This window comes from Patella vulgata, chromosome 2, assembly GCF_932274485.2.
Source record: "Patella vulgata chromosome 2, xgPatVulg1.2, whole genome shotgun sequence".
NCBI classification, from domain to species: Eukaryota; Metazoa; Mollusca; class Gastropoda; family Patellidae; genus Patella; species Patella vulgata.
The window spans coordinates 8,832,682-8,857,944 of NC_065880.2; the positions used below are offsets into that span (position 1 = coordinate 8,832,682).

The window sequence follows — 25,263 nt, forward strand, 5'->3', positions numbered from 1 at the left end:
ACAAATGCTATTTTGCCTGTACATGCCGGACATGTCCTGCGCTATTTTCCAAATGTCTGACCAGGAATCTGCCCAATCGGACATCAAGAGTGTACTGAGTGTATAACTACCGTGCAACCCGATTATCGTTGATAATAGGCTGGATTGATTAGGTAATTAAGTGATCAACGTATTTATTGTGTTCTACCATCTAAACACCCATCTTGATTAACTACTTAATCTGGCTTGATTGGCTGACTTATCCATTGTCAGACAATTCATCAATCAAATCCTGAACAGAAGTCATTGCTTCTCCTTTGTTGGACCATGTATCAATCCAATAAAAGTGATTATAAACTTAATCTACATTTTAATCTCCTTGATGTCAGAAACTAGTCATGTGATTGGTCGTATTCTAGGGAAGACAATTGACATATGGCGGGTTGGGTGGCTGAATGGTTAAAAAGAGAGAGAGAGAGAAATGGGGTTTAACATCCACTCGACACAAACTAGGTCATTTAGGGACTAACATATGGTTAAATTTTATTTCAATAATTCGCTTGCGCGTAGGGGTCTTTTAGCAGTGGGAGGAAACCGGAGGACCCGGAGAAAACCCACGAGGTTGGACAGGCGACCCTACTCCTTGTCACGTACAACCGGGGATTCGAAACCACGCCAGTTGACTCAATGACAGGCTTTATGATATAGCGCGCACGTGCTAACCATTCGACCATCCAACCCCCCTGAATGGTTAAACAAGTGCACTTTAGATCAAAAGGTCTGTCATTGAGACGAGTGGTCTGATTCTCGATTTCCCGCTTATAAGTGACAAGGAGTAGGGTTACCTATCAAACCTCATGGGTTTTCTCCGGGTCCACCACTGCATAAAGACCACTACACGCAAGCGATTTATTGAAATAAAATTGAATTATATGTTAGATCCAAGGGATATTTAATAAGAAAAACACTCAAAAAATTCTAGCATTTATTTTCTTCTCAGATAAATATTTCTAGTACATAAAACTTGATCAAGATTTTACAATAAAAGAATTTTTGGATACATTTCAAGAAAATTTAGTTTTTTTTATAAAAATAACAACCCAATTGGAATGCAGGAAATGATCAAAGATGTATAATATAGCACAATTAAAATTTGATATTTACATTCATTCCACTGGCTAGTTTTATCATTAATTTAATATTAAATCCAATATTACATACAATTACATATACTACGATTTATAAACAAAAATAATACTCACATTTTTAGTCAATCAATGGACAATTTGAATGTTTTGTAAATCAAATAACGAATGTGTTTGCTAGCCAGTCAATTTTTAGGTATTTTGGATGAGAGAGAAATATTTTACAAAGGTTTACCATTTAACAATATATTTTTAAGGGTTTTTTACACATAACAATATAGATTAAAACGGACCATTCCGATTTTAACAAAGTCTCAGAAATAAAAGTCTGTGTAGGTATGAATTCAAAGCGCCAAAATATTTAGGAATGGTGTATTTACCTTGTCTAAAAATTTCACCCCTATTGCCATTCCTATAGAGATAATACAGGTCACAATTCTATAGAATACAATTACTGCTGCTTATTACTAGTCGAAACGTCGCTCAGTAATAAGCAGTAATTGTATATCACCTCGGTGGAAGCGGACGTAAAATACAACTAACTAAGTAAGTAAGTCCATAGAATTGTGACCTGTATATTCCAATTCCTTTAGAGATCTATACAGTACATGACCCACTTACTGTACTTGATAACGAAAGGTAAGTTTCACATACACGTTATTCTGTGATGAAATAACTAACTTGACGGACAGTAAGATCTCCAGTCAGTGAAGACTAGTAAAATAGAACCAAATCAAGTGCCCTGGAGTGACAAATATGACCAAGAGAAAAAACGTACACACCCCTTGAGGTTGGGGCACCCTTAAAAGAAGAAAAATCATGAATGAATTGGTAATAAATGGCAGGCCTGGAAATAACAGTTTTACACGTACCTGACAAAATGTCAGACTCTAATGAAATAGTACTTGACATTTTCAACTTAGTGCCAGACATGTATTAATAATATCAATAAAAAAGACAAATCAGTGCCGGACAAAATGACAGGCACCAGAGGTTTTGTGCCTGACATTGTCTGTGACAGGTGCCTTATTTCCAGGCTTGATAAATGGAAATACAGTACATGTTGATTACAAATATTTAATATACAAGAATAAATACAAATAACGTAGATGGAAGGACGGAAATACAAACAAATCTAAATTTAGAACAACATCTAACATTCTATCGACATCAACGGCAACCACTCCTCCCTTTATACTGTGAGCATGTGCACACGCATTTTACGAGTACACAAAGGATACATGTATTAACACTGTAACCTAGGTATCATTTAATCTTGTGTATTTAGCAATAATTTCTTTCACATTCATCCAATATCAAATCACTGTTTAAAAATACGTAAAATTCATTTAAAATCACCCAAAAATCATCTAATTTGTACTAGTGTCCAGTTTAAAAGCTGACTGATTAATTTTGACAATGAGTGTCCAAGTTACAAGTAGTTTTAAACACAGATTTGATATGGAATGAATGTGAAAGAAATTAGTCCTAAATGCACAAGATTTAATGATACCCAGGTTACAGTGTAATGTGAGCACATATTTCAGGCCATTAACTCAAATATTCAGGTTCTTGGATATCACCGCATCCAGAATGTTTCGGCATGAGAAATTGGTTATACTCAATCTATTTCAGGTTTACAATTTGTAGAAATATCTTGTGCATATTTCATTGTGACACTGTAAGATTTTTATGCAGATCAACTGTCAGAATTTAGAGGGGAACATTGACAGCCAAGAATTGTAGCCTACATGATAGTGACGGTAGCAATAAATGATCTTTATGGTACCATTCATTGTCATAATTGATGTCGTTAAAATATTAAATGCATTTCGAGATAGAGACAAAAAGTTGATGGACATCTAGAGAGTTTGATAATACATTGTATAAACCCGTGACTCTAATCACAGATAACAATTGGATGGACATATTGTGAGTTCAAGAAATATATTTCTATGAACGTGTCCGTCTCCCACGTTCGTTCATTCGTTTCTAGAGTTTTAAGTCCACTTCCAACAAGGGTGATATCGTAGACCAGTATATTTCCATAAACCTGGGATCTATTTATAGCGAGAGTCTATAGGGAGGATCTATTTAATGGGCGCGTCTATTTGATAGGATCTATAGGGAGGGTCTATTTGATAGGGAGAGTCTATTTGTAGGGAGGGTCTATTTGACAGGGAGAGTCTATTTGTAGATAGGGTCTATTTGATATGGGAGGGTCTAATTGGAAACTTCCACAAGCAGAGTTAAGACATCTTGTTACATAACCCAAAATTTACAGTAGATGGAATGATCACCCAACCAAGACAATCCCCATTCAGGAGCCCTAAACCAGACAACCCCCATTCAGGACCCCTAGAGTATATACTAGTTCTACAACTCCGGTGGTTTTAGTCCGCTTAGGGAGCAGTAGTTTCACACTATAACGGTCATTGTAAAATAAGTCTAGATGCTAGGGTCGAGTCCTGTGTCTTTTTTTTATTAATATCACAATATAGTATATAAAATATTCTTCTGGTTAATCAAGTCTAATACCACATGTTGAATACTGCTACAACTTGTTAATCCACACTACAATGTAATACTGTATTGTATATATCTCACTGGTTAATCTTGACAAAAACTTTAGGCCGTGAAAATATCTTTATGGCTTCTTCAACTTCACTAAGTTTTGTCTCGATGTCATTTTTCACGGTGCGTATCCGCATGGTGTCTGTGCGTAGAGGAAGTTTCGACATCTGGTTTTGTAGCTCACCTTGTTCTGAAGAAAAAAAAATCCACATAATATAAATAAATTCTCCCAGAACATTTTTTTTTCATTTCTGGGTGAAGAATAATTTTAAAAACAAAGTATGTACGAAATTTAAAGCGACATTTTCAACGATTTTTGCGAATTTTCAAAAAAAGATTTGATATTGAATAAATGTGAAAGAAATTAGTGCTAAGTATACAAGATTAAATGATACCTGGGTTACAGTGCACTGTCATGGATATATCATGCCGGTAAATCTTAAGGCACTTTCTCGGCCAACACCGGATTGACACATATGTTCATTAGGTGAATGTCTTGACTGAGTTCAATGATTAACATTACGAGGTAAAGCATTGGTCAATGCTTTAGGAGAAGATAATTTTGATTCTATCTGATAGAGAGGGATGAAACTTAGTGTATAGTTGATAATCAGTTTGATCTCTTGATACTTTTGAAAAACATAAATGTGCGATAAATTAAAATGTGTCATCTATTTATTTTGGGATTTCGGCGGGGGGACATCAGCCTCAATGTTGGCTTGTTATTTTATTTTAGGGTGAAATGAAATGGGGTTTAATGTACCGGATTGATACCCAGATCCTCTAGGTTAGAGGAGATTATTTAGAAAGAGAGATGGAGTTAAACGTCCATTCGACACAAACCAGGTTATTTTGGGACTAACATATGGTTCAATTTTATTTCAATATTTTGCTTGCACGTAGGGGGTCTTAGCAGTGGGAGAAAACCAGAAAAAACCCACGAGGTTAGACAGACGACCCTAATCCTTGTCACGTACAACCAGGGAATCGAAACCTCGCCAGTTGACTCAACGACAGACCTTATGATACAACGCGTCCGCGCTAACCATTCGGCCATCCAACCCCACCCATTTAGAGACAGATGAATCTTACTTTTAATTAGAAGATCTAAAGTTTCCCGCCTTTCTTCATTACTTAAAGCTCGATGTCCAGGTGGCATGGTAGGGTCCGGTGTGTTCGCTATTCTCTCCTCATCCTCACGTTTCCACTGAGCTTTTCTTGCCTTTAAACTGGAATAAAATAAACAATTCATTAATTAACATCATTTAAAATTAAACTGGAATAACAATAAACAATTCAATAATTAAAATCATTTCAAATTCATTTATCTACGATCTAATGCCTGGACTCTCTGACTAGTATAAACTGAACATAACCCATAAACTGTGTAGAAACCATTATTAAAGCACCTTAATCAAATAAACTTACTAGATGAGGACTTCCCCATGCTGATAATAAAATAAACTTACTATTTGGGGACTTCCGCACGCTGATAATAAAATAAACTTACTATTTGGGGTCTTCCCCGTACTGATAATCAAATAAACTTACTATTTGGGGACTTCCCTACACTGATAATCAAATAAACTTACTATTTGGGGACTTTCCCACACTGATAATCAAATAAACTTACTATTTGGGGACTTCCCTACACTGATAATCAAATAAACTTACTATTTAGGGACTTCCCCGCACTGATAATCAAATAAACTTACTATTTGGGGACTTCCCCACACTGATAATCAAATAAACTTACTATTTGGGGACTTCCCCACGCTGATAATCAAATAAACTTATTATTTGGGGACTTCCCCACACTGATAATCAAATAAACTTACTATTTGGGGACTTCCCCACGCTGATAATCAAATAAACTTACTATTTGGGGACTTCCCCGCGATGATAATCAAATAAACTTACTATTTGGGGACTTCCCTACACTGATAATCAAATAAACTTACTATTTGGGGACTTCCCCGCGATGATAATCTGTCAATTCTCTCTCTTGTTTGTTCTTCAAATCATCTAAAGCTGTTAACGATGGACTTTTATGTAATTTTCCATGTTTAGCTCCAATACCATTAACTTTTATAAAATCAAAATTATTACGCACCAGATTCACCTACATAAAAAAAAACAAACAGGTAATAGTATTTGTGTGGCGGCATAGGAAAACCCTTCACATGGTGAAAATTAAAAAAAAATTATTTTGGGTATGTATGCAGCAAGCACAAATTGGGGATCAAAATGGTCTATAAATGGTCAAAATCGGTTGAAAACTTGTGGAGATATTCATAATTTAATACAAGAAAATGACCCATTTGGTAGAAAAATGAAATGGGAGAAAATGCAGTTGAAACATAAATGTTGATATTTCACACTTTCGGGGCAGTTTATAGTACTCATTTTTACGCAATGTCACACTATTTTTTATTAACAATAAGAAGACAATATTTATTTTTGTGCTAAGAAATATTTACAATATTTTGGTGTTTTAGTAACTGCGTCTTCGAGACTTGAAGGGGATTTAAATGTAGAGAATTCCGATTTCCTCGTGGGCGCCGCCATCTTGGACAATTTGTAAACAATGGAATACGACTAGTGTTAACGTATTTCGGTAAATAACTGACTTCTTTCTATTGAAAAGGTTATGAAACTCGATCAAAATCAATTAAATAGATGTTGCTTTTGTAGAATTTAGTATTGATTGAACCTTATAGTGAGAAATCTACCCAAAACAGGACGTAAAAGTCGAATAATTGAGACAAGGGAATGGACTTGTTTGTTTGATGCGCGTGGGAACTATTTCTTTTGTATTTATGCGCACTATAGTTAGTAATGTACTGCTCATAACAGGCTTTATAATGATGTGTGAGTGTGCAAAAAGGCAACTTTATAAAGACACCGACGAAATAGGCCAACATTGTTATGACACCGGCACCGTTCTGCAAGTCTCAAACGGTTCAGAATATTTCAAAATAAATGTATTTAAAATGATTTTTCTGTTTCACAACTCTGAAGTTTCATAGATAAATGTTTAATAAATTTAAATATGTCAAGAACGGAAAATTGACCTATATATTGTTTGCCATTGTATTTTGGCATATATCTCGGATTGAGCCAGCGCGACATCTGACGGGTTTTCCTGTGTCGCCACACATTTAATCCTTATAATAGCAATAGTATTTAATCCTTATAATAGTATTTAATCCTTATAATAGTATTTAATCCTTATAATAGTAATAGTATTTCATCCTTATAATAGTAATTATTCAAATAGGGGGTGAATCTCAGGTGGGGTGGATGGCCGAATGGTTAGCGTGTGCACGTTGCATCATAAGGTCTGTCATTGAGTCAATTGGCGTGGTTTCGATTCCCCGGTGACAAGGAGTTGGGTCGCATGTCCAACTTTGTAGGGTTTTCCCTGGGTCCTCCGGTTTCCTCCCACTGCTAAAGACCCCTACAAGCAAGCAAATTATTGAAATAAAATTGAACCATGAGTTAGTCCCGAAATGGCCTGGTTTGTGTTGAGTGGACGTTAAACCCCATTTCACTCTCTCTATTTAAAGATGCATTATGGAAGATTAGATAACGAGTTGACAGTTCTCACTATAATAGTTAAAAACTACATAATGTAAAGGCAACTTGCTGAAAATTTCAGTCAAATTGATCCACTATGAACCGAGAACTAAGCGGATGCAAGTTCCGCTTAGCCTCGATCATCATTACTGATGTCGATAAGACAAAACTAATAGTCTTGATTATCCATTTAATCCTTAATCACGAAGGAAAATTTTGCAGCAAATCGGACTGTAATCCAACAAATATCGCAGGCAAGCCTTGGCATCGAGAGCTGATTATGGTCTGGATATGTTAATTAATGTCTAATTAATAGTTTTTATAACATTTCAGGCCTAAAGAAAGACCTACAATAGGCCGATTTTGCTCTTGCATAATGTATGTTTAAATAGTTCTTTGAAAAAATTGGAGAAAAGTGATCATCTTTACATTGACCTTTCGTAGCTCTTTCTCGAAACCGCCCAAAATTACTGCTGCCTCGAGCACCTCAAACTGCATGCATAACAGAACTAGCATGAAGAGCTATACTTGTGACTCATGGTTTGAGGCGCTACAGAGAACAATTCTTTCGTTAAGTTGATCATGATAACCAACATATTAAATTTGAATTTTGGGCATAATTCTGGTCTTCATCAACTAAGTCTCACTAAAACAATATAAATATGATGTAAATCTTACCTTGCTATCAGCGAGAGGTACCGATACTTTATGGTATTCAGGTGTACATGGTCGACTCTGTAGTTTAATTACTGGACCAGATCGAGAATGAGCACGTAGATAATTAGCTGATTGTGGTCTCGGAGCACGTGGTTCTTTCTGAAATAATATTTATAATAATTTCTAAAGCCATCATTTTACTACATTGGCATTATACATGAGAACATACAATAAAATGGAGAAAACCCACGAGGTTGGACAGGCGACCCTACTCCTTGTCACGTACTACATTGGCATTATACGAGAACATACAATAAAATGGAGAAAACCCATGAGGTTGGACAGGCGACCCTACTCCTTGTCAAGTACAAACGGGTAATTGAAACCATGCCAGTTGACTCAATGGCAGACCTTATGAAGCAGTACGCAGTAACCCTTCAGGCATCCATTCCTCCTGAAGTCAAAAAAAAGACCTGCAATAGGCAGATTTAGTTCTTATAATGTATCATTAAATTACAACATGCATACAGAAGCTGAGTTTTTCACCCAATTCCACAAAGTATACTCAATTCCTTGCCAGATTCTATGTCCTGTATCGGGCTAAAATTTAAAATATAACAAAGCAATGTCAATAAAGTGTAACATACCACAAGTTCTTCTACCACTTTTGATGGAACATTTTCAAATTTACTTGATTTCCATAAAGCTTTCATCGGTTCTTGACTTGATTTTTCATTCTCTCGACTTTTACGCTGTATCTGTCGCATACGTCTCACATTTTCTTGGATGTGATTTTTCGAACTAAAATTTTGAACTGAAATGAAGAAGGAATGCATGAATTAAGACACAACATACATTGGTGAACTTTAAAACCCAGATTCTAGAAGCTAACCCATCAAAATATCATAAACAGCAAACAAACAATGTATATATTCTTACACAAACAATGTCCGGAACAAGGGTTCTTAATCCATTTTAAAACAAACCGACCAGAATTGGGTCAAATGAGGTCTCAGTAGGAAATGGGTTAATTATGAGCTTCCATTCCCTTTAATATAACGAGACTTTCACAAAAATAATTCTTGGTAATTTGTTATGGAGAATGTTGTATCCTGATGTATGTGATTACCGGACCAGAACAATTTCAGAATTTATCAGGTACAAGTCATCTCATACCTGTGGTTAAATTGTCTGGCACAGATTCGTCATTATTAATTATACATGCCCTGTTCAAGGGCTTAATCTAAAAGTTAAGGCCAGCTCAATTTTTGTCAAGGTCTTTGAGATGCAAATAAGGTTAGGGCACATGATTTTTGGCGAGATTGTAGGTCAGGGTTAGTGTAAGCATTGGGGCTATGTCCAGGGTTAGGTTTAGGGTAAGGATTAGCACTAGCCCTGTTTACATCTTGTGATCTATAGCTATAGGGAAAAACTGAGCTGGCCTTATCATTTAGCACTAACCCTGTACAAGGTTTAAGATATAGAGTACTAATTCAGATACAACTTCAATCTTTATTTAAGCCTGAAAGTCAGCCTAAATTGAGATTCCATAATTTGGCATGGCTTTAAAATTTGTCCATCACACATACTCCAGGTATGTGAAGTTACTCACAGGTAGGCTATATTACACTGTTAACCAAATTAGACAAATTCTAATATAGCTTGGGTCCTGCATAATTATCTCTTCTTGGACATATCGAGATGACTAAGACACAAGCTGGAGAGAGAGAGAGAGAGAGAGAGAGAGAGAGAGAGGTTTAATGTCCACTCCACACAAACTAGGTCGGGACTAACACATTGTTTAATTTTATTTCAACTTGTGCGTAGGGGTCTTTAGCAGAGGGAGGAAACCGGAGAAAACAAATGAGGTTGGACAACCAGGGAATCAAAACCCCGCCAGTTGACTCAATGACAGACCTTATGATACAGCGCACACATGCTAACCCTTCGGCCATCCACCCCATGTGACACAGCCAATATAGGAGCCTACCTGAATTATATTGTTTAGGACCTCCATAGCTGTGTCCGTCAACTTGAAACATTAAACTCTGCATCTTTAATTGGGAATGACAGGAATCTAGCTTCTTTCTATCTGATCAACTATTTTATTCAAATCTTTGTGGAATGTAGTCTCTGTTGTTTTCTTTGTCTGAAAAATGTTTAAATTTAATTTAAACATATAATCTTTATTAACCAACTTGGAGCGATGTCAATCAGTAACATTGCTCAGGAATTAATATAGAGCGAATCTCTAAAGCATCGCGCAAAGCACAGTGCTTAAGCACAGTTTTTTTCTGGTAACACAGGAGCGTAAACTAAAACTGTCACCACAGACTGTTGATTAAAACAAATTCAGACCGGAACCGGATACACTGGGCAAAAATGGCAATGCCCACACTTTTATGTTCTTTTTTTTCTAAACAAAATTAATGATACAATTTAGATCTAAATTATAATCAATTCGGAAAAATAAGATTATTTAACATTACTTGGATCACTTGAGAAACTGAATTATGAAGGTTTTATATTTAACAACAAGCACTTCAGCTTCGCTCTACTCAGGCAATGCCTGTTACATGTTATAAGTATAAGATGGGTTTGTATTAAACATGTACCGGGTATTGCGAATACTCGTCTAAAACTAAAAATGAAATGGAGTTTAACGTCCTACTGTTCTACTCCTAACCTGGGCTAATGAAGACGGCTAAAACTAAAAAAATAATATTTATAAATTCTGATTTCAGAAAAGACAAGTCTACCAGTTAGGCAAATTTAGCGCTTACATAATTTCTTTTTGATAACTGTCTCATCAAAGAAAACGATTATGGGCGTAACCATTAATTTGCCAGCACTGCATGGACTTGTTGACGCTTATTTTATTTTTTTTTATTTGAAAGTTTATCATAGCAACATAAAAAAATATTTCAATCCAACACAAATTATCTTTTGATTACTGTAATTATCCGCATTTTGTGTTCAGAACATAGTCTATTATTAATTTATCTTTAAAACGGCGCTTTAACTTAGGTTTTAATAAACAAATATACCTTTTACGTGCATTTTCACATTTTTCAGTAAGCATTGGAAGCCATTTTCTAAACATGAGTCACGTGACATGCGGCATACCGCGGTGTTTTCCGTAAATAGTAAATCTTGTTATTTTTATTATTTTAGCATCTTATTATTCGCATAAATCACGAAAATGAAAATTCATAAATAATTGTACGTAAAAATGAAAGTATTTTGAAGTCGCATTTCGATGAGATTAATGGCGATTACGTCATTGTCATGGAGATGTAAACATCCGGTCAATGGCGGCAACTTGAAGAAACATTAATGTTTAGAAGTCGAAACTTACAAAAAAATACAGTGTAAAACCGAAACAAGTGACTAATTAAATTTGAGAAGTGTTGAATATTCGTTTTCGAAGTTTGCAGTTTCTTTAAAATTGTCATTATGTAGGCCAAAGAAACGCGGCGTGCACCCGTAAACTGTAGCGTTGAGACGTGTGAGTTATTCGTTTTTTTAACAAAACAAAAAAAAAGAAAAAAAAAACCTGGATAAAAATAGAAAAGACCAAACTGAGTTTCGTTGAGAGGAAGAGAGAACGAACAGATCAGAATTCAGACCAAACCGTTAACAGTGATATGCAAATTATAATCAAACTGAAATCTTGGTCCGTTTCTTGATTAATTTAGAGTCTAAATAAAATTGTTGAGAAATTTGGTTTTTTATTATTAAAAAACTCAAACTTCATTTTTTTTTTTATTCAAAGGCTGAAGTGGGAATTCAAATATTTGATACAGGACCAAAACAATTCTAAAACCCAAAGTAGAAGAGAAAATGTCTCGTGCTGCTGTGTCGAAATCCCGTGCTGAGAAGGGGAAACCCCCAGCATCTCAGACACCAGTTATTACACAGGAAATTGTTCCTGGTAAATTTAACGATAATGATTGGTAAGATTTATTCTTTTTAATTAATGATCTAATTTCATTTTGTAAATGTAGCAGGGATATGCCAATATGTGATTATTCATATTTTTATCTGGAGATGAGTATGACCAGACCGGAGGACTAGATTGTTCTGTTCTGTTGTGTCTCCATCTTGAAACATAAATAAAAAAAAAATGTTTGACATATTGAGATTAGAACTATCTGATACTGAAACCATTTTTAATATCTTGGTATCGTTTGGTGCTGGGTATTGCCATTGCAGTCACAATACGATACATATTGAATTGCGATTCAGATGCTACGATATAATTCATATCGCGATTCATAACCAGGTCAGTATTTACCCAAAAAGCACCATTATAATCGAATAATTGATATTTTTAGTCCCGCCGATGTTAAAGAATTAAAACTGTTTTATATCATGATATTGATATCAATAATAAAGACCAAACCAATTTAAGAGTCTTTGTGTACCTATGGATAATGTGTGACATTGATAATTCAGAGTGTCAGGTTACTTACTGAAGCAAGTTGATTGAAATTTTCAGCATATTCTCTTTACGTTATCTATTTTTTAACTATTAAAGCGAGAACTGTCAACCCTTTATCTAATCTCCCATAATGCCCTGTTTAACCTGTGTAGCGCAGAAATATAAGACATTTAATTTTTTTATTTTACCAGGAATGTTATGTTAGAGAAAGATAAGACATTTAACCCAATTTGTTTTATTTTATCAGGAATGTTATGTTACAAGACATTAAACTTTAACCCAATTTGTTTTTATTTTACCAGGAATGTTATGTTAGAGAGAGAATCATCAGAAGAGTTTGTGTTAGAAATAGTTGATGAATTGGTCGGAAGGACAATGGACACAATTTATGGCCGTTATATAGAACGACAGATATTACCATTTACTATAACACAAGCTAAAGATGCAATATTACAAATAATAGAGGTAAAAACAAAGCTATGACATTATTATCACCAACAATATTACAAATACTAGCTATGATATTATTATCACAGACAATACTACAAATAATAGAGGTAAAAACAAAGTTATGATATTATTATCACCAACAATATTACAAATAATAGAGGTAAAAACAAAGTTATGTTATTATTATCACCAACAATATTACAAATACTAGAGGTAAAAACAAAGCTATGACATTATTATCACCAACAATTACAAATAATGAAGTAAAAACAAAGTTATGATATTATTATCACCAACAATATTACAAATACTAGCTATGATATTATTATCACAGACAATACTACAAATAATAGAGGTAAAAACAAAGCTATGATATTATTATCACCAACAATATTACAAATACTAGAGGTAAAAACAAAGTTATGTTATTATTATCACCAACAATATTACAAATACTAGAGGTAAAAACAAAGTTATGATATTATTATCACCAACAATATTACAAATACTAGAGGTAAAAACAATGCTATGATATTATTATCACCAACAATATTACAAATACTAGAGGTAAAAACAAAGCTATGATATTATTATCACCAACAATATTACAAATAATAGAGGTAAAAACAAAGCTATGATATTATTATCACCAACAATACTACAAATAATAGAGGTAAAAACAAAGCTATGACATTATTATCACCAACAATACCACAAATAATAGAGGTAAAAACAAAGTTATTTTATTATTATCACCAACAATATTACAAATAATAGAGGTAAAAACAAAGTTATGATATTATTATCACCAAAAATATTACAAATACTAGAGGTAAAAACAATGCTATGATATTATTATCACCAACAATATTACAAATACTAGAGGTAAAAACAAAGCTATGATATTATTATCACAGACAATACTACAAATAATAGAGGTAAAAACAAAGTTATGACATTATTATCACCAACAATACTACAAATAATAGAGGTAAAAACAAAGCTATGATATTATTATCACCAACAATATTACAAATACTAGAGGTAAAAACAAAGCTATGATATTATTATCACAGACAATACTACAAATAATAGAGGTAAAAACAAAGTTATCACATTATTATCACCAACAATACTACAAATAATAGAGGTAAAAACAAAGTTATGACATTATTATCACCAACAATTACAAATAATAGAGGTAAAAACAAAGTTATAATATTATTATCACCAACAATATTACAAATAATAGAGGTAAAAACAAAGTTATGATATTATTATCACCAACAATATTACGAATAATAGAGGTAAAAACAAAGTTATGATATTATTATCACCAACAATATTACAAATAATAGAGGTAAAAACAAAGCTATGACATTATATCACCAACAATATTACAAATAATAGAGGTAAAAACAAAGTTATAATATTATTATCACCAACAATATTACAAATAATAGAGATAAAAACAAAGTTATGATATTATTATCACCAACAATATTACAAATAATAGAGGTAAAAACAAAGTTATGTTATTATTATCACCAACAATATTACAAATAATAGAGGTAAAAACAAAGTTATAATATTATTATCACCAACAATATTACAAATAATAGAGATAAAAACAAAGTTATGATATTATTATCACCAACAATATTACAAATAATAGAGGTAAAAACAAAGTTATGTTATTATTATCACCAACAATATTACAAATAATAGAGGTAAAAACAAAGTTATAATATTATTATCACCAACAATATTACAAATACTAGAGGTAAAAACAAAGTTATGTTATTATTATCACCAACAATATTACAAATAATAGAGGTAAAAACAATGCTATGATATTATTATCACCAACAATATTACAAATAATAGAGGTAAAAACAAAGTTATAATATTATTATCACCAACAATACTACAAATAATAGAGGTAAAAACAAAGCTATGATATTATTATCACCAACAATTACAAATAATAGAGGTAAAAACAAAGTTATAATATTATTATCACCAACAATATTACAAATAATAGAGGTAAAAACAAAGTTATGATATTATTATCACCAACAATACTACAAATAATAGAGGTAAAAACAAAGTTATAATATTATTATCACCAACAATATTACAAATAACAGAGGTAAAAACAAAGTTATGATATTATTATCACCAACAATATTACAAATAATAGAGGTAAAAACAAAGTTATGTTATTATTATCACCAACAATTACAAATAATAGAGATAAAAACAAAGTTATGATATTATTAAAAAATAAACACAAAGTTATATGGATAACAATTACTATATTTCTATTAAAGCTACGTTTCAACAATGATTCTCTTGTCGTTTTCAAGCACAATAGATATTATTATCACCAACAATTACAAATAATAGAGATAAAAACAAAGTTATGATATTATTATCACCAACAATATTACAAATAATAGAGGTAAAAACAAAGTTATGTTATTATTATCACCAACAATATTACAAATAATAGAGGTAAAAACAAAGTTATGATATTATTATCACCAACAATACTACAAATAATAGAGGTAAAAACAAAGTTATAATATTATTATCACCAACAATATTACAAATAACAGAGGTAAAAACAAAGTTATGATATTATTATCACCAACAATATTACAAATAATAGAGGTAAAAACAAAGCTATGATATTATTATCACCAACAATACTACAAATACTAGAGGTAAAAACAAAGCTATGATATTATATCACCAACAATATTACAAATAATAGAGATAAAAACAAAGTTATGACATTATTATCACCAACAATATTACAAATAATAGAGGTAAAAACAAAGTTATGACATTATTATCACCAACAATTACAAATAATAGAGGTAAAAACAAAGTTATGACATTATTATCACCAACAATATTACAAATAATAGAGATAAAAACAAAGCTATGATATTATTATCACAAACAATTCTAAAAAAAAACACACATATAGAAATTTACCAATATAACCCTCTTCACTGGGGCAAGGAGATGACAGAAGTTTGTGTTATTACTCTTCCAGCTTTTCTACTGCAAACTTTTTGAACATAGTGGTTATAATCAAACAAGATTCCCCTGTTGTACGTGGCAAGTAGTAGGGTTGCCTGTTGAACCTCGTGGGTTTTCTCCAGGTCCTCCAGTTTCCTCCCACTGCTAAAGACCCCTACGCGCAAGCGAATTATTGAAATAAATAAAATGAACCATATGGTAGTCCCGAAATGATCTAGTGTTGAGTGGAGGTTAAACTCTCTCTCTCTCTCTCTCTCTCTCTCTCTCTCTCTCTCTCTCTCTCTCTCTCTCTCTCTAAGCAACAATTGATAAAGGTCTTCCACCCTAAACATGTCATTGATATAACCACTTCTCTATACATTACAGTCAACTTTTTTGCTTGGGGGGGGGGGGGTATTTCTACCTTTGAGAATATATTAGAAATTAATGTTTTAATTGATATTGTGAATATTTTAGTGGCAGTTTCTGATGAGAGATGAAGGAGAAGTATCGCTAGAAACTCAAGCTGGTTGGCAACAAGATGAAGGTATATAACAACAATGTTATCAATTCTACTAATTCATTATTCTATTTGATTATTCTTGTGTATTACACAGAGCCACAGTGGCTAAGTGAGTAACATGCTGGCTTGCTAGCCTGGAGGTCGTCGCATGTTCGCTCCCTGCTTTGGCTGAGACAGTTCATCGGGACTTTCCGATATGGTTTCCCCTTGTCAGTGGTGCAGGATGGAGGGTCTGACAAGGACAGCTGTCTAGTCATTCGAATGGGACGAAAAACCGAGGTCCCGTGTATACATTGGCATACACGTAAAAGATACCCTGGCAGTTGGATTTGGATTTTAGAGTAGGCCATAGTGCCCAAGCAAAATTTCCCTCATAGCACACTGTCGGAGCAGAGCAGGGAGAATGCTCAATAAGTTAACACGTTTTAATTCCCCGCTTGTACGTGACAAGAAGTAAGGTTGCCTGTCCATCTCAGTGGGTTTTCTCCAGGTCCTCCAATTTCCTCCCTCTGTTAAAGACCCCTGCACACAAACGAATGATAATTGAACCATATGTTGGTCCCGAAATGACTTGGTGCCTTGTACCATTATCTGTCATTATTATAATTTGCTGTGTTTCTGTTTAAGAACCTGATCCAGCTGTGACTGATTGTTGGGCCCAAGGTTCCGTACCAAAACGATTTGTTCAAACAGTGATCACTCCGATACCAGAAGAAGAAGAAGTTGTGGTAGAAATCAAACCAGAAGAAGAACCATCACAGTAAGTAACAGAATGACAAATGTTTTCAAAACTTGCACAGATTTGACGTATATCAGTGTTGGAATTCGATATAAGAGTTGGCCCTGGCTCAGCTGTATAGGTATTCAATACTCCAAATCCCCATCCTGATCTGTCTAGTCGTTCGGATGGTATGGAAAACTGAGGTCTTGTGTATACATTGGCATGCACGTAAAAGATCCCCTGGCAGTTGGAATTCGATATAAGAGTAGGCCCTGGCTCAGTTGTCTGGTGCAAGCTTTCCCTCATGATACACTGTATGGCGTATGCTCATCTCATTAGGTCAGTCAGAGCAGAACAGTTGGACGTTAAACTCCATTTCATTTCATTTCATTTCAAACTATCAGGTACAATTTCATAAGATCTTGAAGTATAAATATAATCTGGTTTGTTTGAATAGAAACTAATTCTTCTGTTTTTATTTTATTTAGGAAAGTTGAAGAAATTCTGGCTGAAGATTTACCTGAATTAGAAGATAAAGTTTCAGATAGTGAAGAAGAACATGTTGATGTTGAATCCTCCATTGCTAGAACAGAAACTGATACAAAATCAACACAGGTATGTAATAGTGTTGGGGGGTTGGATGGCCGAATGGTTAGCTCATGCGCGTTGTATCATAAAGTCTGTTATTGTGTCAACTGACATGCTTTTGATTCCTGGGTTGTATGTGACAAGGAGTAGGGTCGTTTGTTCAACCTCCTGGCTTTTCTCCAGGTCCTCTGGTGTCCTCCCACTGCTAAAGACTTGATTGATATCCAATCTGTTTAAAACACAGATCCTAGCTATTGCAGCGGGGTTGGATGGCCGAATGGTTAGCTCATATGCGGGTTGTATCATAAAGTCTGTCATTGAGTTAGCTGGCATGCTTTCGATTTGATTTCCTGGTTGTGCGTGACAAGAAGTAGGGTCAACTGTCCAACATTGTGGGTTTTCTCTGGGTCCTCCGGTTACATCCCACTTCTAAAGAACCGTATATGCGCAAGCGAATTATTAAAATAAAATTGAACCATATGTTGGTCCCGAAATGATCTAGTTTGTGTCGAGTGGACATTAAACACCATTTTTTCTCTCTCTCTATAAAAAATATTGGTCCAAAAATGGTTTAAATCCATGCATCATTTACAAAGATATGTTGAATTGAAAATATAGGTCAAAAATGGTTCAGTATTTATAAAGATATGATGAATTGAAATTTAATTGATCAATGCTGCTCAATATGTAAAGGGAGCTATGGTGGCTAAGTAGGTAAGACGGTGGCTCACTAGCCAAATTCGGCATCCACTGCAGACAATGTATAGAACATAGTCAACACATTTCCACATATGAAATTTTCTTAAAATCTGATTGAATCAACGTTGGGAGATTTTCTACTGTTGATATTTTCATTCCTTGATTAAATTTTAAACATACATTATGCAAGAGGTAAATCTGCTAGCCTGCAATATTTACTGGATTTGAATACATTTTGTGATGGACGATTTAATGTCAAAATGAATAATCAAGACTTGGGTTTTATCGTACCAACTTTAGTAACGATGATTAAGGCTGGTCCCAAAATTCAATCGCTAATATCTTGGCTCAGGATGGAGTAATTTGTCAGCTCTTTATTTAATCTTCCAAAATGCCCTTTAAATACTCAATTTGAGTATACTTTAGTCGATGAAAATTTGATATTGTACATTAATATTCAAACAAACGACAACAACAGCTCTAAGCTTTTAAATTTATTGTTTTCAGTACTTTTCATATTCAATGACATTTTTTTTATTTTATTTTTTAGCCAATCAAAAAGAAAGCGAAATATCGTCCACATCGTGGTCCGTTACGATCTGCTGGACTTAGTCGTATGACAGAATCTTTAGAAGAAACAGAGATGAAATTGTTAACAAAAGAGATAATGAAGACGTTTGTTGGTGAAGATAGTCAGAGAGGTAGTGGAATAATCACGATGCCCATGTCATGTCATTCTATCGTAAAGGTATGTACATAAGCCAGGTAATCAAGTTACCTACATCATGTCATGTAGTTATATACCTGGGGGGTTGGATGGCCGAATGGTAGGGTTGCCTATCCAACCTCATGGGTTTTTCTTAGGGTCTTCCGGTTTCCATCAACTGCTAAAGACCCCTACGTGCAAGCAAATTATTGCTTTAAAAATTGAACCATGTGTTAGTCCTGAAATGACCTAGTTTTTTTTCGAGTGGACGTTAAACTCCACTTCTCTCTCTCTCTGTAGTTATACAGACTTAACTCAAAATGAATTTGAATCATGTTTTTGAAAGCTTGGTGAAGGTGTTCTGATTTTTTTCTATTCTGTGGTCTTGGAATGTACATGTATTTTTTTATTGCAGGCACAAGCTGGTCGTCCACCAGGTAATAAAGATGTTGTTTACGATGATTTAGGAAATGTTATTTCTGTAGTTCGAATAGATCCTGATAAACTACCACAGCACAAGTAAGTTTTATAAATAAATTCTGAGAATCTTCTTCCACCTTGGAGCAGCAATCTAATTAAAATACAGATCTATTGTTCGTTTCGTTTATTTATACTTTCGATGGCCTACACTAACATGAAGATCTGACCGGTTATTGTGGAAGATCACGTCAGATGTCATACAAGCGGCTTTGACCCTACGACATCAGACATTTGATTAGCCAATCAGCGCAGATGTTTCTAGTGGATTACCCGCAGTTTCGCACACCTCACGCCAAAAACTTGCCGTAACAGACCATTTCATTGGTTAATCCCTCACATCATCGAGAACGCAGATGAAGGAAATTTTACCCGAGCAGCGGCACTATGGCCTACTCTTTTTTCGAATTCCAACTGCCAAGGGATCTTTTGATGCACGTCGATGTATACATGGCACCTCGGTCTCTCGTTCCATCAGAACGACTAGACGTACAGATCAGGATATGTACCCATATTTATTTTTTTGTTACGTTTTATTTTCTAGGGTTCGTGTTGGATACAAAATCGTCGATCCAACAGTTGAAGCTGCCCAGGCAAGATTAGAAGCCATGAGACATGGTCGTTATGTCTCCGCAACTAAAATAGTTACCAAGACAACCAGTAACAAACAAAGTAATCTTGATACCTCATCTCCAGGTGGGTGTTATTTTTTATATAAATTTAATATTTTATTTATTTTATCCAACTGAGACATTGGTACTGGAATATTGGTACTTATCATGGTTCTTCATGTGCAGTAATCAACTCAATCTGATTAAAATACACATCTATATTTCATTTTTTTTTATACTTTCGATGGCCTATACTACATGAAGATCTGACCATATGTAGTGGAAGGTCGCGTCAGAGGTCATACGAGCGACTTTTGACCCTATGACGTCAGACATTGATTAATCAACCAGCATTGATGTTTCTAGTGATTTACTCACAATTCCGTTCATCATACGTCAAGACCTCGCTGTAACAAACCATTTCATTGGCTAATCCCTCAAATTAACCAGAACACGCCTTATATAACAACTCCCCCTACACCCAAGCGAATTATTGAAATAAAATTGAACCATATGTTAGACCTAGATTGTGTCAAGTGGACATTAAACCCCATCTCTCTCTCTCTCAAGTGGAGGTCCATAAAGTTAGATGGCTGATTGGCTGTCCATGATGCTGGTCGTGTAAATGTAAAGACCATTCTAAAAGATAAGCGGCCATTTTGATTTATATATAGACATAATCAGGTTTGTTTGGGTTTTTTTCAGTGAATAAAAGTAATAAACCCCAGGCTACAATCACACCATTACCACCTCCACTGGTAAGTTTAAAACTTTAACAAGATTCGATTTAACATTCTTAAAGGACAATTATTGATGTCAGCCATTATCACATATGTGACAGAATTGGTTAAACACGTTCCAAATATAATTTTAACACACAGATCATTCTATATAACTGACTGAAGTGACGATACACTGACAAATTTTTATTTTTTTTCGTTTTTCTCTTATCTAGTGACAGCCAATTATATTTTTGGATTGTCAGATATCCTCTCACAGTCTCATGTTACAACTTTTTGTCTTCAAAGAAATTATCAGTGAGCAGAATTTGGACCGTGTATAACTCCAGTCAGTTATATAGAAGGATAGCTTTTGTTATCCATTTTTTGCGTCACTTCCGTTTCTTCAAATCTTTGTTACGCATCTATCGTAGCAATGAGCTCTGTGTTAAAATTATATTTGGAACGTGTTTAACCAGTTCTATAAAGTCTTAAAAAAAAAAAACGCTATAGGACTCCCTTTCAAACTACAATATTGTAAAGTTTAATCTCTTATAGGAATATCAGTTCCAAAATGGTTCAATTGTGGAATTTTGTTGTGTAATAAACCAGAAAATACATTTTATGGTACGAAGAACATATAGATGGGACAATAAAATTTGAGTCCCCATATATAGATCGGCATGCCCGTAAAAGAACCCTAGATAGTTGGAATTTGAAATAAGAGTAGGCCAAATTTTTCCTCATAGCACACTGCATAGATTATGCCCTTTTTCGTTAGTCCAGCCATTTTATTTTGTGTATTTAATTTTATTTTTCTAGATTGATTCTATAGATGTATCGTCAGGAGTAACGGTAAAAGAAGCTGGTAAAATAAGAAAAGGTCCAGGAAGGGTGAGTGTAATCTTCTCCTCTCCTCTCATACTAAATTTCTCGCCTCCTCTCTCCTTTTCTCAGGGGTTGGATGGCCGAATGGTTAGCTTGTGCCCGTTGTATCATAAGATCTGTCATTGAGTCGACTGGCATGGTTTCGATTCCCTGGTTACACGTGACAAGGAGTAGTGTCGCCTGGGTTTTCTTTGGGCCTACCGGTTTCTTCTCACTGCTAAAGACCCCTACGAATTATTGAAATAAAATTGAACTATATGTTAGTCCCGAAATGACCTATCTCTCTCTTTCTCTCTCTCCCCCTGCTTTCTCCACCCCCATCTTTTCTCCTCTCTTCTCTCCACTGGAACAGGAACTGATTGTTCATGATCAGAACTGGAAGAACCTCGCTGTAAATCATAGGATTATGCTAGACTTTTTAATGATTTATTCTCATTTTTTTTAAATTTCAGTTAATAAGAAGAATAGACTTAATAAGTGATAACGATGGATTACGACCGATTGCTACCAAAGTTTCTGGTCAAGCTATAACAGTTGCTGATATTCTCGACAGACACACTCCAATCCTGCGTCAAATAAGGGATACACCACCCCTTCCTCCTATAATGTCTCACCCACCTGTACAGTAATTCATTGAATGTTGTTTTTTTGTTTTTAATATTTAAATATTATATCAATAGGAGAACTCATGTATGGAACAATTGATCGAACATTTTATTGATCAATTCTTTATACATTTTTATCAAGATATTTCTGAGTGTCAAAACTTGAAATGATTAAATGGAGAAACGACAACAAGTATATCTTAAAATACAAATGATGTAATTGTTGTTGCTTGGTGTTCTGACGTCTGCTGCCACAGGCACGAGTAATAGCACAAACAGTATAAATGGTGAGAATATGCGATATTTTCTAGCCATATCATCAATTCGAAGGTCCTAGCAAATCAAGCATTAAAATTTTCAAGGGTCTCGTCTCTGCCCTTGGCCCACAGAGCAGAATTTTGTATCCTTATCTGAAGATAATGATAACTGAGTTTTGTATAATTTATCAACCAATCGGATTAAAATACAGATCTGACCTGTTGTAGTGGAAGGTCGTGTTTGGGGTCATACGAGCAGCTTTTGAACTAATGATGTCAGACATTTGATTAGCCAATCAGTGTTGATGTTTCTAGTGAAATACCCACAGTTCCATGCACAGCACGTTAAGAACTTGCCGTAACAGACCGTTTCATTGGCTAGTCCATCACTTCAATCAAAACATGAGTTACATAATAATTCCTCCAGATCCTAGTGTGGTAAAGACAAGTAAAACGAAGTTTTGAACAAAAAACAACGTAACGAAATAGGATCTGTGTTTTAACCAGATTGTTTATCAACATGATCTAAACAGCATTTCAACTGAGCAGCATTAGGAACAACTTGGTGTCCAAAATTCCAGTCCATAATTTGCCATTCCCCTTCTTAGCCTGAGTTACAGGTGTTGTAAGTTTCTTTTCCTACAAATGTATACATATTTCATATACTTAATTAATTCATATACCCAAATATTTAAACTCCATATCTTATACATCTAGATTTTAAATGAAATGAAATGAAATGAAATGGGGGTTTAACGTCCTACTGTTCTGCCCCAAGTAGATTTTAAAACAGTTGATGTCATTTGATGGACAATGAATCCCTACTAAATGACAAGACTGTGACAGCTGAAACTGTAAAAGGAATGTCAATCCAAAAATCAATCAATTCCGTTCAATTTTAGTAAATTTTAACCTTGATGAAGCCATGAAAAATTAGATTAGAATCAGCTACATTAATAATTAATCAACATTTGGTCAATTTTATATTCTGTTAAATTGTCTGATAATGCATACTACTGTATAAAGAGTATGAATCAGCCATTCCATTTCGCTCATACATGTCGAACATGTCCGTCTGAATTGACAAAAGTCTGATGGGAAATATGACCAGTCGGACATCGAGATATCGTAAATCAAACCCAACATTCCTAAATATTAGTTTAAACAATATTTTATTCAGGAGAACATTAGTATTTACAATTTATCAAGTGAATTTAACAAGCAAAACTGCTTATATAAAACTGTTTCCTAAATATTGACTGTACTGAGAGCTAATATTAGGTGAGATAAAAATTGACTTCCATAATAAAGTGAAACTGATTGTTTTTATCTCGTGGTATTTTATATACAGGGTGATTTAGTTAATGTATAGAATTGTTATTGTAAATTATTTGATTAAATTTATTATTATTTATATGTTATGTCTTACATCATTTCCTCCATAAATATATATTTTTAAATCTGTATTTAGTTTCGTTGTATTTTAATCCTTGAGTGGCAGTTAGCGATTGAACACAATTTAAAAAAAATACAATACAATGTATATGTAAACAATCAGTGGCGTTTACTCATATAGCACTACGTTTCCATAGTTCAATAGAGAAAACTTGAAAAGCGCAATAGAAACGTCTGTTTTAGTATTCATGCGCTATATAAATAGAGGATTATTATTTTACTATCAGGCCAATGTATACACAGGCCGATGAAGCTTACCAGAATCTCCTGTCCTAGTAGACACGGTGTGTTACCTTAGCCGACACCTCGATTACATGTTGACACTTATAAATTACTTGTTCCTGGTAAAAGCAAAAGTTCGTTATCATGGTAAATCTGGCACCAGTAAACCAAACTCTCTGGTGATTCCATTGGCCCCCTTAGCACATGCTTATATTTGTTAATGTTCTGCTCAATGTGGCGAATATATCCGAGGCACAAACTGTAGACCGTAAATCCATATGGGCATGGCCAGGTGAGGCGTAAATTGAATATACGTTGTGTTTGATAAACAAAACTGTCTTTGTAGATACTCTACATTCAGAGAACCCCGAGAGTTAGCCAGGCACAGGGACCACTTACCCCCAATCTTTCCCTTGTTGGACAGTAAGGTATATTGTGGGTCAGTGAAATGAAATGAGGTTGAACGGTCTCCCGTTCTTCTCCGATTGGGCTAATGAAGACGGACATAGCCATGCACTGTGCTACGAGAGGACATTTTACCCGGACAGTGCCACTAGGGCCTATTCTTATATTGAATTGGTGTTGAGAGATTGTGTCATGTTGGAGAGTTGAGTTTTGAGAGATTGTGTCATATTGGAGAGTTGAGTTTTGAGAGATTGTGTCATGTTGGAGAGTTGAGTGTTGAGAGATTGTGTCATATTGGAGAGTTGAGTTTTGAGAGATTGTGTCATGTTGGAGAGTTGAGTGTTTAGAGATTGTGTCATATTGGAGAGCAATAATCTAAAGAGGATGGAATCTAAGACTTATAAAACAAAGATCGAAAATGAATAGGTGGTATTTTTCCAAGTTTACATAATTAAAAAACGTCCAGTCCATTGAAAATGCTGATGATCCCCATTAACACCAGGCAGCTTATAATTAAACATACCTG

General features: G+C 34.4%; 2 protein-coding genes across 2 annotated transcripts; one reads left to right on the forward strand and one right to left on the reverse strand.

The window, feature by feature from the left end:
• Positions 1-950: 950 nt before the first annotated feature.
• On the reverse strand, positions 951-11,063 carry LOC126809964 (enkurin domain-containing protein 1). Its single transcript, XM_050534843.2, has 7 exons — positions 10,982-11,063; positions 9,925-10,083; positions 8,582-8,748; positions 7,956-8,093; positions 5,660-5,820; positions 4,791-4,927; positions 951-3,888 (listed from the first exon to the last, which is right to left on the reverse strand). Exons 2-7 carry the CDS (start codon positions 9,986-9,988, stop codon positions 3,728-3,730), a joined length of 828 nt encoding a protein of 275 aa, XP_050390800.1. The 5' UTR covers positions 9,989-10,083; positions 10,982-11,063; the 3' UTR covers positions 951-3,727.
• Positions 11,064-11,236: 173 nt separating this feature from the next.
• On the forward strand, positions 11,237-24,121 carry LOC126809963 (uncharacterized). The gene is made up of 12 exons (XM_056098540.1): positions 11,237-11,442; positions 11,710-11,890; positions 12,681-12,843; positions 16,339-16,408; positions 17,012-17,144; positions 17,594-17,720; positions 18,943-19,140; positions 19,514-19,617; positions 20,120-20,271; positions 20,892-20,944; positions 21,728-21,799; positions 22,246-24,121. The coding sequence occupies exons 2-12, from the start codon at positions 11,778-11,780 to the stop codon at positions 22,420-22,422; spliced, it is 1,362 nt and encodes a 453-aa protein (XP_055954515.1). The 5' UTR covers positions 11,237-11,442; positions 11,710-11,777; the 3' UTR covers positions 22,423-24,121.
• Positions 24,122-25,263: the final 1,142 nt, after the last annotated feature.

What these genes read in the sequence shown, in the direction of transcription:
- LOC126809963 (XM_056098540.1), top strand. Translation starts at nt 11,778, where the DNA reads ATGTCTCGTGCTGCTGTGTCGAAATCCCGTGCTGAGAAGGGGAAACCC. An exon ending in AAATTTAACGATAATGATTG is followed by an intron (nt 11,891 to 12,680) that starts GTAAGATTTATT and finishes TTATTTTACCAG; the next exon opens with GAATGTTATGTTAGAGAGAG. An exon ending in CATGTCATTCTATCGTAAAG is followed by an intron (nt 19,141 to 19,513) that starts GTATGTACATAA and finishes TTTTTATTGCAG; the next exon opens with GCACAAGCTGGTCGTCCACC.
- LOC126809964 (XM_050534843.2), bottom strand. Translation starts at nt 9,988, where the DNA reads ATGCAGAGTTTAATGTTTCAAGTTGACGGACACAGCTATGGAGGTCCT. An exon ending in CGCGGGGAAGTCCCCAAATA is followed by an intron (nt 4,928 to 5,659) that starts GTAAGTTTATTT and finishes ATTTTATTCCAG; the next exon opens with TTTAAAGGCAAGAAAAGCTC. An exon ending in TTTAGATCTTCTAATTAAAA is followed by an intron (nt 3,889 to 4,790) that starts GTAAGATTCATC and finishes TTTTTTCTTCAG; the next exon opens with AACAAGGTGAGCTACAAAAC.